Raw genomic sequence first — 13,802 nt, 5'->3', positions numbered from 1 at the left:
ATCCTAATCTGGGAACACGGACTGTCTTTTCTGTTTATTGGATCTTATCAATTTCTCTAAGCACGATTTTGTGTGTTCTGTATACAATTCTTAGAGTACTTTGTTAAATTTGGTCCGATATAATTATTTTTTGACGTTATTGTGAATGACATTGTTATGTGTATCACCACTGCTTCCAACAACTTTTCAGGAGTGTGCTTTTTTCTGCTCTCCAGTCCAAATAAAGTCAGCCCCCTCTAGTAGTGAAACCACTGGTCTTCTCAGATTGTGTCACCGCAGTAAAACTGTGCTGACCCAACTACCCAGCTGGCTTGGATGGGAGCAACTCCAGGCAAGAGAGCCAACAGACACCAATGGTCTTAACCAATGTCCACTAGTTTTTCATCAATAAGTACTTCTGAGTTTGTGTGCACATTTATTTCCTTAGTCTCAAGATGGTCATTTTAGACAATTCTGTCCAATTGCAGTGCTCCTGTTAGGAGAGAGGATTTGCCAAGTTGCTCACTTTGCTGTTCTAAGAGTTCCACTGACATCTGTTTCGTAACTTTTGAATTTAGGCACAGCCTGCACATTCCCTCAGAAAAAGCGTATACTCTGCCTATACCAAATGGCCTGGTAAGCTTTCCATATTAATTGTGATAGAAGTATCAGTTTCCCACTTTTGATAATAATCTCCATAGTAATATAGAGTGGTACTGTTTTCCAGGTGTGTGTATGAACAATTTTATTCTTCTTTATTCCAATGCATGGAAAATTAAGCATGAGTTCACAGATGAAATATTTAGCTTTATGAGGATATTTTTTCTTTATGTATAAGAAATAGTCACCTTTCATTCAATCATGTATCTCTGAGCATCCTTCATACAAAGTTTAAAATAACTATTATATATTGACTATAGACAAGAAAGCAAGGTTAATTTTTTTTTTATGTTTACTTATTTTGAGAGAGAAATAGAGAGCACACACAAGTGGGCAGGGGAAGAGAGAAGGAGAGGCAGAATCTCAAGCAGGCTCCACACTATCAGTGCAGAGCCCGATGCAGGGCTTGAACTTAAGAACCATGAGATCATGACCTGAGCTCGGATCAAGAGTCAGGTGCTTAACTGACTGAGCCACCCAGGTGGCCCAAGAAAGCAAGTTTAGTTTGAACTTTTCTACCTACTTTCTTCTCCATCTCTCTCCAGTATGAAAAGGGCCTTCTCTTTAGTATGTTCATATTTTTCCTTGTGATCTAAGAATGTTTCAAATTTCAAATATCCTCATGCAGCATTTAAAAGTGCTAATTTCCAAATGGTTACAATATGGTGGACCCCAACTGAAATGATTTACCAAACGATACAATTCTTTTGTTGGAGGTCTATTCCACACATCATCATTTTTCTTAACTATTTCTGATATTCTGCCCATCATACACTGACCTTCAAAGCTATTTATTTAAAACCATTCTCAGAAATTTGAGTCTGTGAGTGAATTGTCAAAAATAATTAAGAAAAATGGCGGTATATGCCCCGTGACACAGAAATAGATCCTTTCTAAAATGTTGCTGCTTTTAACAGAATTTAATAAAAAGTCATTTTAGGAATTATGATGCTATTAACCAAATGATTCCAGCAAAAGTAAAAACATGTAGAGCTTTGGAATAGATAGTAATAAAGAGAAATGCTCTTCTGACGCCTGCTATTCTTTTGAATTCCTCATATTTCCTGGAGGAATACTACAAGGCTCACCTCACTACCGGACAATTGATAAACATTCACGAGACTTCTGAGAGTTTTTCAAGATCTTCCCCTCTTACATCCCCTAACTTATTTTGCACAAAAAAGGAAAAAAGAACAAGAGCAAAGTTTCCCAACCAAACCTTAATTCTCCTTGGCTCCTTTGTCAGGAGTTAACACAAATATCTAACAAAGCTTGGTCTCGAGGAAATAGGCACCACTTACCGCCTTCCTGTTATAACTGGCAAGACATCATTGGACTTGGCTTCAATTATTTTAAATGCAACTTTCTTCAAATCTGAAATGCCAACAGCCATGTCCTCTAGCATTCCGATTTCATCACCTACACAAGGGAGAAGGAGCATTGTTACAAATATACTATTTGAAGAAAATGTCATTTGGTATTACACCTCCCTGCTGGGATTTGTTCTAGCATTTTAGTGAATGAGTTTCTGAGTGCAGTGAATTTATTCTAAACACTTTTCCTCAGAGGCTGAAGGCTTTCACCAGTGAAATAAAAACCATTTCAGTGGACTCCAGCAGTCCAAGTACCCTTTGAGGGAAAGAAGAATGTGTACATTTGGTGGAAGGCTATTGGGAAGTTTTAACTCCTTTATGAAACAGAGGATCATGCAGATCTCTTTCCATTGGCAGGACTGATATTTGATTTTTCTAGAAATAATAGAGATGTTTGAATTTTAGACTACTGACCCAGGCTCACACTAGTTTTATTTCTCAGCACACTAACAAAGAAAGCCTAAGAAGGAGGAAATTGAGTTAGAGTCCAGATCAACACTATCCAATTCAAATATAATGCAGGCCACATATATAATTTTAAATTTCCTGGGGGGTCATGTTTTTAAAAGAGTAAGATTTACAGAGGTGAAATTAATATTAATAATATATTTTACTCTAACCCAATATACCCAATGTATCATTTAGTTATAAATCAATATACAATTATTAATTATTAATATAAAACTAGTTTTTACTAGTCTTGGAAATCTGGTGTGCCTGTCTAGCACATATTGATTTGGACTAGACACGTTTCAAGTGCTCAATAGCCACACCAGGCTATGTATTGAATAGTGCAGTTCTAGACATTAGAGAGTTGGGACTTTAAAAATCCAGTCATTGAAACTCTGTTGGCAAAGAGCCTTTTATATTAAAAAAGTCAGATGGTTGTTCAGGACTCCACTATGAAATAATCTATAATTCCATTTTCAAAACATAATGAGGATAAGAGTACAGTTACAAGGTGAATGAATGCACAGAACAGAAAGTTACATTATTTCTGTAATGCCTGATGTCATAAATGTTTATTTCTCATTTTTAAGTTTTACTGCAGAATCTATGGATCAACTGTCCTTATGAATAAGAATACAATTTTAACATGTACCAAAGCAATACTCACTGTATGTACTTAGCAGTCCTTCATATTGCACTATCAACCCCACTGTGTGAAGCTGCTGCAGGAAGCCAGGGTCATGCAAACTTGTATGTAATTTGATGATAAAACCACAAACCAGTCCAGCAAGCTAAAAAAAAGTCATTGAAGATATTTGGGTCAGCAAACTTTAATTGAAAAATATTTAAGATTTTTGAGGCATCACAGATTTAATTAAAAATTTTCAAGTATGTGAAACATCCATGAAATAGTGGGAGACACGGACAGTTGGGTTAAAATATTCCCTTTGCCTGGAATGTTTAGAAAGAGAGGCTTCTGTCTCCTTTCTCTATATGCATGTCTATAAAACTCAGTTGTAGGTGTGGAGGCAGAAGGGAGAAGAAAGACCCCCAGGACAGCTACTGTGATGGAGACCAGCCTTGGTGTCATGAGATAGGGCTGGGGGTAGGCAAAGAAAGTGGTCCTGCCAAACCCCTGCCTTTAAGCATTACTTCCCTGCAAACTTATTTTATAAGCAAACCAAACAAAAAGATCATTATGAGGCCTTGTCCTGGGATTCCTTAGGGAGCTGTATAAATAAAAGGGAGGTTGCAAACAGATCCCTTTTGCCAGCCCCAGCTGCCACCTGCTGTGGAAGGCAGCCGCCCCTTTCCTTCCAGCCTGTACTGTGTGGAGACCCCAGGGAGTAATACCATGACAGGATGGGCAACCTGTTCTTCACAGACTGTCTGCGCCATGAAACAGAATGTACAATTCAGAGACTTGGCCATCTCTTTGCAGAAATAAATACTTAAGATCTCATAAGCTGTTTCCATTCAGTTCATGTTTATTATGAACAAGAAAACCTCATACCAAAAATTTAAGTAAAGAATCTCTTTAAAAATGAAACTACCAAAAGAAGACCTCTTCTGTCACCAAGGATAACATTTAGCCACCCAGCATTGCACTGTGCTCACAACAAAAAGAGGCATCTACCGCTTGGCTGAAGACGATGTCCCTTCTCAGAGTCAGCATCAAGCACTGGGGCAAGCTGTATGCAAGTTCCTGAAGGAGCACGAATGTCAAGGACTGCTTGGCTCGGTTCACCACTTCTCCCATGCAGTCCTTCAGGGTAAGGATGAGGGGATACAACTGTTCATACCAGTCCTCTGTGGGGAGGAAGGGGGTGTAAGAACAGCAGGATAGGTGAAGGTCTTGGAGAATAGAACCAATTTATTATTCTACAGTCAAGTTACACATATCATTAAGGATTCACAATGATTAGAAGAGCTCTGATACAAATCTCTCCAGGTGTCAATAACCAGCCACATGTTGGATCTCTCTGCTGGGTGTATTGAATATATTTACAGTATAACTCCTCTCCACCCTACTCACCTCCAGTCTGTACTGCCTGGATCCTAGTGGATGAGGCCATCAGACTCTTTCTATGCTGGAAACAAATTTTCCTAGACTTCTTCTTCTATAGTTTTCACATTTGTTGGGACATTGAATAGTTCTACCACTGTAATAACCCACCAGACATTCACTTACCCCTTGCCCTCTGCCTTCATCGTTTCTCAATCTTCTCTGGATCAGTCACTTCCCTCTACCTCTGATCACATCCTATTTGAACGCTTTTTCAATAGTGTCACTGGAGGGGACTTTCTAATCAGTTTGAATTCCATCCCATCCCTCACTCCCTCACTGCCCTACTTTAAACATTTTAAAAACACTAAAGAATTCAGAATAAAGTCCAAAAGCATAAAAGACCCTGCATTATCTGATCTCTGCTACTTGTCCAGTCTCACCTCTCAGAACATCCTCACTCGCAGTCGTGAGTCCCAGGTGAACTGAACAATGTTCCCAATTTTCCAAAACCTGCCATGCTCTTTCATTTTAGTGTGTGTGCAAATCCTAACTCCAGTCCTGGAACACACTCCCTCTACCTGTCTCCCTGATAAATACTTTATCTTCTCTGCAGGCTTAATTTAGGATTTTTGTCTTCTAGGAAGTATGGATCCCCCCCTCCCCATTTACTGAAGTTTGGGTAGAGATTAATTCCTTTTTTTTTTTTATTCCCACAGTTCCTTGTTTTTAATGTTCTAGAATTATCCACACACTGTTTGCTCTACAAGAAAGGGAGCTCACTGACAGTAAGGAACTTATATTTTAATCACTGAGCCTAGCATAGAATCTAAAATTCAATCGTTTTAATTGAATGAGTATAGTTATAATAAATATGCCAAACGTTTTTAAAGATATAGACAAGAATGAAAAAATCAAGTTTTTGACAATTCAAATAGGTTTTTTTCAAATCAGGATACAAAACTGAAACCAACTGTGCTTTTTGTATGTCTAGATACCATACATGTTTCAATTCTATAATTATGACATTGGCACATGATATAGAAATGAGTTATATTATATTTTAGTTTATTTGGAAATCAAGGCCCTGATAAATGTCAAATACTACACATTCCAGATTGCATGACATTCCATTAACATATAAATAAATTAATAGTAGCATGACAATGATATCTAATAGAAATGTATATATGCTGAAAAATTCATTATAAATCAGGATCTGACTTGCTATGATCTTCTTAGCAAAAAAGTGTAAACTTCACTGTGAATGATGTAAGTGGTCAATAACCAGTTAAGACCTTGGAAGAGTTACAGGGAATGATAAAAAGAATCGTAATCACCATTGTACCATATCTACTGTCAGTTATTTTATGTTGTGTTGTAATAAACTAGATGAAATAAACTAAAATGCTTGAAAGAATAATTAGTGACCCCCACTTAATAAAAAGCTGTGCTCTTGTTAATACTTAATGTAAATGCTTATGTGAAGCTATAATGCAAAATACATTAGGAATATTATGAGTTATTATTCGAAAATATTGTAGAATTAAGTGTTATGATAGGAATAAAAAAACACTAGAGAAGGGAAATCCAATGAAGGCTTATCAAGTCTGTAATCATTTAATGAAGGACTCACCTGTGGGCAGCCTTGGGTGAAATACGAACAATGGTTCATTTTAAACAAGCATTGGCTAATAGTGATTTTTATGTCATTATTACATGTAAAAGGGCGTGTGAATGGGCATCAGACTTATTTTCAGAATAAAAGATACATCAGTAGATATCAAAAAGGGATGCTCCTTAGTCCTATTTTTTTATATTTACATTCTTTATCTCCCATTCTCTCCCGCCCTCTTATTATTCTCAATATGAATGTTTAGACTGATAACATACATATATACACTAGGAAGACAAATATTTCAATAAACCGATGTAGATTTCCATCTTAAAAGATAACAGGCGGCAAAATGATTTTGTTTTGTGCTTAAGTCCTAGAGATCAGCTTCTACTGAAGAATCTCAAACACAAAATAAAGCTTGTGTGCAGTAGGTGGCGCTGCCTTATTAGGCTGAAGCAGAACTACTGTGTCACTATTCCATTCAAGCCCCTGATTTGTACTGCTTTATACATAGTGTGCGTATTGGTTTAGGCACCTTGCATCATACTATCTTGTGTCAAGTGGTCAATGACTTGGTCAAGGGTGTGATATGCTCTTCCTCATTAGAAAATGGAAAATTAACTTAAGGGTATACACTTACTTCTCTTGAAAGACATTAAGTGACAGTTAAAATTTAAATATAGCTCTGTTTTTCTTGAAGATCTTTTTTTTGCAAATTTCTTCATCATTTCCTTACTCGCTTCTAAACCTATCCTCACACTTACTTAACCAGTTGATTCTTACTCATAAATTGCAATCATATACTAACAAAATGGAGTCTGATTTCTAGTCTTAATAGAATTAAACTGAAAACATGGAAAAAAAATACACTGATACTCTAAACCTAGGAGCATGTTAACAATAGTCTCCATTTACTATAATTATATATACGTTTTTAGCTAAAATTTAAAGAAAATGACAGTATAATAAAACATTAATTATAAATAAGAAAAATGCAAGTTTGTGAGGAAGGTAGCATGTTTTAAAGATTACAGTAGCCAGCTTCCAATAGAAAAGCATGAATGAGAAAGCTAAAATTCTATTTTGTTTTCTGGAAAAGAAACAATTTAAGTTCACCAGATAAAGGAAAAACTGCACTGGCAAATGCAAATTGGAATGACTAAAGGTTTTGGTCCCTGTTAATATTCACTCACTGTAAATCTCAGGTTCTCAAATAAACACAATGGTGTATGACAGGCGAAAGAAAGGCTGGAGTCAGTTCACAAATGGCCTTTTTGCTCCAATGAGCATTCCAAATCATTTTCACAAAGGAACAGCAAATGCTTTAGTTTTCTCTTCGAAAATATTTTTGGGAAAAGGAAGAAGCTACAGGTCTTGACCGTCTTCAGATCACTGTCACTTCCCCTCACCTTCCTGCCTCTCCTTACTTCACAATTTGCGTGGTGCTCACTTTGTTCTCGTGAGAAAGCCATGTTCTGTCAGAGATGAAGATGATGTTCATTCTGCACTATCTAGTCAAAATCAGAAGTCCTGAAATGCACAATCCACTTTTCTGAGTTTAATTTCTTCAAATTTCAACTAAGAGTTTATACAACACACACACACACACACACACACACACACAGACACACACACACAGGATCCACCCAATGAAGCTAGGAAGCTAGGGGCTCACCACTCTATAGTCACGGCACCAACTCCTCTCTGGGAGCTAACCGGCTCAGCAGGCACTTAAGTGCCCACATCCTCGATTCTATCCCCTGGGCTCCTTTCAGTGACAGAGGAAAATATAAAGAGAATGTTTTAGTGTCTCTATAAAAACTTGCTGAAACTCCTTAACCCTGTGACCAACAAGCAGAGTCTTTCCTCAGGAAAACATAAAATGCATGTGGCTTAGCCGAGCTTTTCCTGAGCTTTGTGAAGTGTGCTGGAAGCCATCCAAGCAGAGCCTGTTTTCCAGCCCTTTCCTTGCTTCTATAACATATTCAAGTGACGCTCAGTGAAGGATTCAAAGAACGACTGCGAGGTGCCCCCCTCACCTCCTCCATACGCCATCTATTTCCTGTACAGGATGTTCACGTCCTCTGAGCTCAATGGCTCTTATGTTACTCAGGAGGAAAATAAAAGAGCCAAATAGCTACCAACTGTAGCAGAGCATAATGCTTTCTTTCCAATTTCTGAGTCATTTTCTTCTCAGGTACTTGGTTTTCTTTGCTCATTTAAAATAATTAACTTCACACAAGCTTGTTGCCATTGTTATTTTTGTTATCACAACTTTTCAGACATAGAGGAAAAGAAAAGCTAAAAGATTGCATGCCCATTAAACTTTATGCAAAGAGATAAGAGAAGAAATGATCCCAGCTTTTAGGATTCACCTCAGTTAAGAAGATGATGAACTGTGAAGCTAAGCAATTAGAATAGCCTCTAAGGAGGGTGATAAAATCCCCAAGGTTGTGAGAACAGAGACCAAACTCCTAGCCAACAGGGCTTTTATACTATGCTCAAACTCAGGGAGCACAGGATCCACAATGGGTTTGTAGTTGGAGGCGAGGGTGGGAGATTTCACGATCCCTGCTCAGAGTCTTTATGGCTTTTGATGGACCTGTGTCCTACCTCACCCCAGATATAGCTACCTATGTGCCCCTCTGAGTGAAGGCCTTCTTTCAGGCACAATGCTACAATGGGAACATCATAGCTTGGAGGGGTCAACCAAAGGCTTCCCCTCCAGACACTTTATAGCTAAACTCCTTTGTATGAGTATAATACATGGGGACAACGTTGGTAATAGATCCTGGACACCAGCCCACATGAAGCCTCCAAATATCTGGACATACCCCAGGATATAGCCTAATCAGATAATGGCTGAATAATCCAGAGAAGAAAAGCACCCGCTAAGGCCTGGTTGCCTAGAATGCCTTCCTCAGCCACTCAGAATGTGCCCTGAGCCTTCCTAAGCCCTTGTCCATCTTTATCATCTATCTCTGGGTCCAGGAACCAAAAAATCAATCTGTATTTATATCACTTTAACAAATGCTAACCTGCCTTCCTTTTATCACTTTCCCTCCTTTCTTCACTGCCATCATGAGAAACACAGTCATTTGTTAGACAGGTAGAACCTTTTGGATGTGAGATCCTATGGGTGACACTTATATTTATAACTCATGACCCCTACAAGGAAAAGTAAGAGGTGCAAAGTAATATCTACCATATAAGGGAGTTGGATAAGTGCTACAAAAATTGGGACCGTGACAAAACAAGTTTAGAAGAATTAAGAGTTTAGAGGCAATGCAGTTCATCTTTGGTGAGATCATATTCATTCATGGTTGTGTTATTTGCTGAACATTTGAAGGAAGTCTTGTATGGAAGGAGTTCAGGGAAGCTGAATGGAACACTCATAAAGTAAAGCTTTGTAGGAACAGTCTGGGAGAAGTGAATGGTTTGATGATGTCAAGTCCCATAGACAGATGCCATAAACTGATTGAAGTTGCCATGCGGGGATTGGAAGGGAGGAGAGGAGGGGCTGACATTACTGACAGACTTGGACAAGGCAAGAGTACAGTGGAAATAAATATTGAGCCTGAAGCCATGGGAGGAAGGGGAAAACAATAAAAAGCTTAGTGGGCAGTCATCATAGCTGGGATAGGAGAGAGGTAAGTAGGGGTGGGGAGGGAAACAGGAAGGTACAGAGTATGTGAGCAGAGAGCCAAAAGCTAAGAAATAAGACCAAATCTAGAAATAATGGGTATCAGGCAGGGCAAATGGAAACAGGGTTTATGGTAACCCTGGGGGAAAAGTTGCACAGAGAGCAGTCTATGTCTTCTGAGCAGTCTAACGGCCCCAGGGGGATTCACACAAAGGACAGACACGAATCTTAAAACGTGATCATCATAGTGTCCACTGAACTATGATGCAAGGGAAGCGACTGATCTTGGCACCTTCCAGATGTATTAGAAATGAGTGTACTGCTCGACTTGAAACAAGCTGCTAGGAGAACAAAGGCAACCTTTTCTTGTGTCAAGGGAACTTTGTTTGTTTAAATCCTGCCAGCCTGAGAACACAGTGTCATAAAACTCTCCAATCTTGCTCTTAGAAAAATAGCGAAGGAAATGCATCAACCGATATCCTGGTTAAATTTCTCATTTTGTAGCACAGAGTTGAAAACCTTAAGTAAATTCTGCTAAGACAGTTTCCAGGACCTAAATCCATTAATCAAACAAGCTCTGTATTTGTTGTAGCACAAAAGTTTTGAATTGGGGGTTGTGATGAGCCTGGAGGAGTCTCATATCCATTGGGCTTATTTTGCCTTGTGGCCTTAAAAACACCTGTAACTTCAGGACTCTGGCCTACAAATATGCTGAACATTTCAGAATAAGCTGTATAGGTCATAGATTACTGAGCAACCTGAAGTCACCAATACATCTGCACCAAATAGCTCCTGTAATTTAAATTTTGTGTAGTATCTAAGACTGAGAAAAAAGGAGTAGATATTGAGTTGACTGAAGAATGATCCAGAGAAGGGAAAAGGAGAGGCATTTCTATCCTGAAGGGAACCAGGTACTGTAGGAGCTTTCTAGTAAACTCCAAAGCCATTGGAATATAGTGCACCATTTTTAAAAATTCCTTTACAAAGTAACAAAGCCTCACATAAATAGATTTAACTCATAAGTGCAGAGAAAGTAGGCAAGTAACCAAACATAATGTAAACAATACTACTCTCAAGCCATTCCATTCAATAATCATATGCCCCAAGGTTCCCACATGGGAAATATGAGTCTTTATCTATCTCAGTTTTGTTTTGGATGTGAGCATCACCAGATTTATGATAAATTTAAGTAATTTTAAGTAAGTGCAATTTTTTTTTTAATTTTTTTTAACGTTTTATTTATTTTTGAGACAGAGAGAAACAGAGCATGAATGGAGGAGGGGCAGAGAGAGAGGGAGGCACAGAATCGGAAGCAGGCTCCAGGCTCTGAGCCATCAGCCCAGAGCCTGACGCGGGGCTCGAACTCGCGGACCGCGAGATCGTGACCTGGCTGAAGTCGGACGCTTAACCGACTGAGCCACCCAGGCGCCCCAAGTGCAATTTTTGAATATGCGGTAATTCTTAATTTCTGCCTAAGGTACCATTCCATTGTAAAGCTTTAAGAGATATCTACAGGATTGATTTTCAAAAAGTTATCTCTCAATACCACTAATGCTTTTTCCTGGAAAGAATAGAAGCAGTGAAGCATAGTGGTCAGGAGAGCAGGCTCTCAACTGAGACCACTGGGGACGGAAGCCAGGCTCTGCCACTGGACTGGGCTTGATAGTGACAAGTAATTCACCTTTCTACTTTTTCATTTATTAAATATGTAGAATTATTCCTATGCATGTTACAAGAATTAAATAATACAGGCAATATTTTTAAGTTTCCAGCACATACTAAGAAACCCCAAGATGTTAGCTACGATCTTAAAAAATTAATACAATCATAAAGTAACTTTTATGTCACCCATTGTCTGCCTGCCTACTCACATTTGTTGCTTATGCTCTTCCTTCTCTCCTATTTCTGAGGATGAACTGTTTGTTCCCCAGCTAAGACCAACCAGCTCCTCTATCTGTACACCAGATCTCATCTCCTATCCCTTACTTAAAAGTATCACTCAAGAAATTCTCTTCCCTTTCCCCTACATCATCAATATTTCCCTTGTCACTAGAGATTCCCATCAGCACATACACATGCCGTTGTGTTCCCATCTTTAAAAAAACAACCCCGTCTCGATCCTACTTCCTTCTACCGCTTCCACCCTCTTTCTCTTCTTCCTTTCATGATGACACTTCTCAAAAAGTTGTCTATACATGCTGTCTCCAGTTCCTTTTCTTTCTCTTCCTTTTAACCACTCCACTTGCATTTACTCCTTATCCACTCTAGTGAATCGTCATCACTGTCACCAGTGACTTCTATGCTGATAAATCCAAAGTCACTTAGTCCTCATTCCACTTGACCTTTGGCAGCATTAGGCATGCTGAAAACTCCCTCCTGGAGTTTCTCACCCCAGATTTCAGGATATCATACTCTCCTGGTATCCTCCCACCTTACTGGCCATTCCTTATCCCACTCTGTTGCTGGTTCATCCACTTCTTTTTGACCCATTCATATGGGAACATCCCCAGGGTAATCTGCACATTAGCTTCCTTTCCTCTGAACACTCAACCCTTTGTTGACATTTTTCAGTTCCATGGTTTTAAGTACCATTTATGTGTTGACAATTACCATATTTATACTTTTTTTAATTAAGTTTTAAAATTTTAATTCTAGTATAGTTAACATACAGTGTTATACTAGTTTCGGGTGTACCGTATAGTGATTCACTCAGTGCTCATCATGATAAATGTACTCTTTATACAAATTTATATCTTTAACCTGAACCTCTCTCTTGAACCCAGATTCTTATATCTAACTGCATACTTGATATGTCCATGTAAACTGGCATTTTCCAAACAAGCTCCTATTCACAACAAACCCTGTTCTACCCAGTCTTCCCCAACAAGTACAGGACCACCCCATCTTTCCAGCTGCTTGTGCTAAAAATGTTGAATCATTCTCAACTCCTCCTTTTCTTTTTTTTTTACTTTTTTAAAAAAAAATTTTAACATTTATTTATTTTTGAGACAGAGAGAGACAGAGCATGAACGGGGGAGGGTCAGAGAGAGAGGGAGACACAGAATCCAAAACAGGCTCCAGGCTCTGAGCCATCAGCCCAGAGCCTGATGCGGCGCTCGAACTCACGGACCGCGCGCTCGAACTCACGGACCGCGCGCTCGAACTCACGGACCGCGAGATCATGACCTGAGCCGAAGTCGGCCGCCCAACCGACTGAGCCACCCAGGCGCCCCTCAACTCCTCCTTTTCTTTCATTCTCTCACCCAAACCATCAGAAAAGCCTGTCAACACTACCTTCAAAATAAGTACAGAGTCCAACCACTTTTCATCATCTCCACTGCTACCTTCTTCTTGATCCAAGCCACTAACATGTCTCACCTATATAATTACATTAGCCTTCCAACTTATCTATACCTGGTTCTATCTTTCCCATCTATAGTCTAATCTCAACATTACAGCCTAGGTGTTAAAATCTGTGTCATATTAGGTTAATCCCTGGCTCAAAAACTCTCTGATTGCTCTTATTTTTCTCAGAGTAAAAGTCAAAGTCAATCCAAAGGCTTTACATGATCCTTTCTCTAAGTTACCTGTATAAGTTCATCTTCTACTTTCTTCCCTCCTCTTTCTCTGTTCAAACCAAACTGGCATTTTTGCTGTTTTCTGATCATGGCAGGGCCACTAATGTCTCAAGTCTTTTGTAGTAGTTGTTTTCTGTGTCCAATATATCCTTCCCCTAGATGTCCACATGGCTCTATCTTTTTCTCCTTGTGTCTTTGTTCTAATATCAACTTCTCAATAAAGCCATTGGCCACTCCCCTTAAACTTCAATTCTGCCCTCTAACAATATTCCAAAACCCTCTTATTTGCTTCATATTTTTCCACATCATTTGCCACCATTAATATCTTGTATAATACCTTTATTTATTATGTTTTAATGTCTCTCTGGTACAAACATATGGGAGAGCAGATGTTTTGCCTGTTTCGTTTATTGTTGAATCTTCACTGTCTAGAATAGTGCCTGGCACATAGTAGGTACTCAATTAAAATATGTTGAATGAATGAAAGAAAAAAAAT

The 13,802-nt window shown here is 38.8% G+C and overlaps 1 protein-coding gene across 1 annotated transcript in view; it reads right to left on the bottom strand.

Moving 5' to 3' along the window:
- INPP4B (inositol polyphosphate-4-phosphatase type II B) overlaps positions 1-13,802 on the bottom strand; it is a 399,964-nt gene that overhangs the window by 80,960 nt on the left and 305,202 nt on the right. Inside the window, 3 exon segments of the mRNA XM_043568210.1 lie at positions 1,941-2,058; positions 3,130-3,253; positions 4,099-4,271. Of these exon segments, the coding sequence (XP_043424145.1) occupies positions 1,941-2,058; positions 3,130-3,253; positions 4,099-4,271 (415 nt within the window).

This window comes from Prionailurus bengalensis, chromosome B1 (genome assembly GCF_016509475.1).
Source record: "Prionailurus bengalensis isolate Pbe53 chromosome B1, Fcat_Pben_1.1_paternal_pri, whole genome shotgun sequence".
NCBI lineage: Eukaryota > Metazoa > Chordata > Mammalia > Carnivora > Felidae > Prionailurus > Prionailurus bengalensis.
The sequence above is the reverse complement of the archived record's forward strand: the minus strand, read 5'-3'. Positions and strand labels throughout refer to the sequence as shown.